Source organism: Lagenorhynchus albirostris, chromosome 5, assembly GCF_949774975.1.
Source record: "Lagenorhynchus albirostris chromosome 5, mLagAlb1.1, whole genome shotgun sequence".
Classification (NCBI taxonomy): Eukaryota; Metazoa; Chordata; class Mammalia; order Artiodactyla; family Delphinidae; genus Lagenorhynchus; species Lagenorhynchus albirostris.
The window spans coordinates 13,370,493-13,372,297 of NC_083099.1; the positions used below are offsets into that span (position 1 = coordinate 13,370,493).

A 1,805-nucleotide genomic window follows, 5' to 3' on the forward strand; every position below is an offset into this window, starting at 1 on the left:
TATGCCCTATTTTATAGCTTGCTGTATTATATTTGAAAAGCACGTTATTCATTGTGGTCTGAAAACATTCATAGGATAAGTGTGAATGTATTAATTTAGTTAATAATGTCTCAAGCAATGTGCATATAATATTAAAATAGATGTTTTCTTTGACTGCTAGCAACACACACATTATAGCAAAAAAAAAGAAATTATTTATTTTGAAGGCTAGTCATGTTATACTAGTATCTAACAAGTAGTGAGATAAATATCAGAAACTAGATTTTATTTTTTTTTAACTTTTTATTTTATATTGGAGTGTAGGTGATTAACAACGTTGTGTTAGTTTCAGGTGTACAGCAAAGTGATTCAGTTATACATATACATGTATCTATTCTTTTTCAAATTCTTTTCCCATTTAGGTTGTTACATAATATTGAGCAGAGTTCCCTGTGCTATACAGTAGGTCCTTTTTGGTTATCCATTTTAAATATAGCAGTGTGTAGATGTCGATCCCGAACTCCCTAACTATCCCTCCCCCTCCCACCCTTCTTCCCCGGTAACCATAAGTTCATTCTCTAAGTCTGTGAGTCTAGATTTTATTTTAATGCACCATAAAGTAAAAAGGAAAAGGAGATGGGGTTAGTTAATTAAAAATAAGTACATTTTGAAGGCAGTTGAGGAGGAGGGAGCGGTTGGGAGGTGGGCTTGGCTTGGCGTGCACTCCGCACCTCGGGAACGGTATTGCGCGTGGAACGTCTGCTTTTGGCAGACTATTGCCCAGAAGAAAAGATGTTTGGTTTTCACAAGCCAAAGATGTACCGAAGTATAGAGGGCTGCTGTATTTGCAGAGCTAAATCCTCCAGTTCTCGATTCACTGACAGTAAACGCTATGAAAAGGACTTCCAGAGCTGTTTTGGGTTACATGAGACTCATTCAGGAGACATCTGTAATGCCTGTGTCCTGCTTGTGAAAAGATGGAAGAAATTGCCAGCAGGATCAAAAAAAAAACTGGAATCATGTGGTAGATGCAAGGGCAGGACCCAGTCTAAAGACTACCCTGAAACCAAAGAAAGTGAAAACTCTATCTGGAAACAGGATAAAAAGCAACCAGATCAGTAAACTGCAGAAGGAATTTAAACGTCACAATTCTGATGCTCACAGTACCACCTCAAGTGCCTCTCCAGCTCAATCTCCTTGTTATAGTAACCAGTCAGATGATGGCTCAGATACAGAGATGGCTTCTGGCTCTAACAGAACGCCAGTGTTTTCCTTTTTAGATCTCACATACTGGAAAAGACAGAAAATATGCTGTGGCATTATCTATAAAGGCCATTTGGGGGAAGTCCTCATCGACACACATCTATTCAAGCCTTGCTGCAGCAATAAGAAAGCAGCTGCTGAGAAGCCGGAGGCTCAGGGGCCAGAGCCTCTACCCATCTCCACTCAGGAGTGGTGACTGAGGCTGATGTAGAAGGGGAACAAAAAATGAGTTAAATTTTGGAAAACACCAACAAAATGACCCTCCTATTTTTAACTTGGATACCTGTCATTCTGCCAAAAGATGATTTCTAGAATAGTGTTGAGTGGGTTGTTTTCCCTCCAGTTCCACAAAGTCTGAAGCCAGTATCTAGCTTACTAAAAGGAAAAAAAGATGTGTATATAATATTTAAGATGCTGAGTATTTCATAGGAAAGCTGAATGCTGCTGTAAAGTGCTCTTTAAGGCTTTTTTAAAAAATCCCCTTCTAATGAATGAAATTAGGGGAATTTCAGGGGACAGAGATGGGATTTGTTGTATGATAAACGTATGTAGTTTTAGTCTTT

At 38.7% G+C, this 1,805-nt stretch overlaps 1 protein-coding gene across 1 annotated transcript; it reads left to right on the forward strand.

Annotated features, from left to right (window-relative positions):
• The first annotated feature begins 687 nt into the window (after positions 1–687).
• Positions 688–1,466, forward strand: LOC132520368 (SIN3-HDAC complex-associated factor-like). The gene is given in 2 exon segments (XM_060149128.1): positions 688–981; positions 983–1,466. Coding segments are annotated over 2 exon segments (666 nt in total). The 5' UTR covers positions 688–771; the 3' UTR covers positions 1,439–1,466.
• The last annotated feature ends 339 nt before the right edge of the window (positions 1,467–1,805 follow it).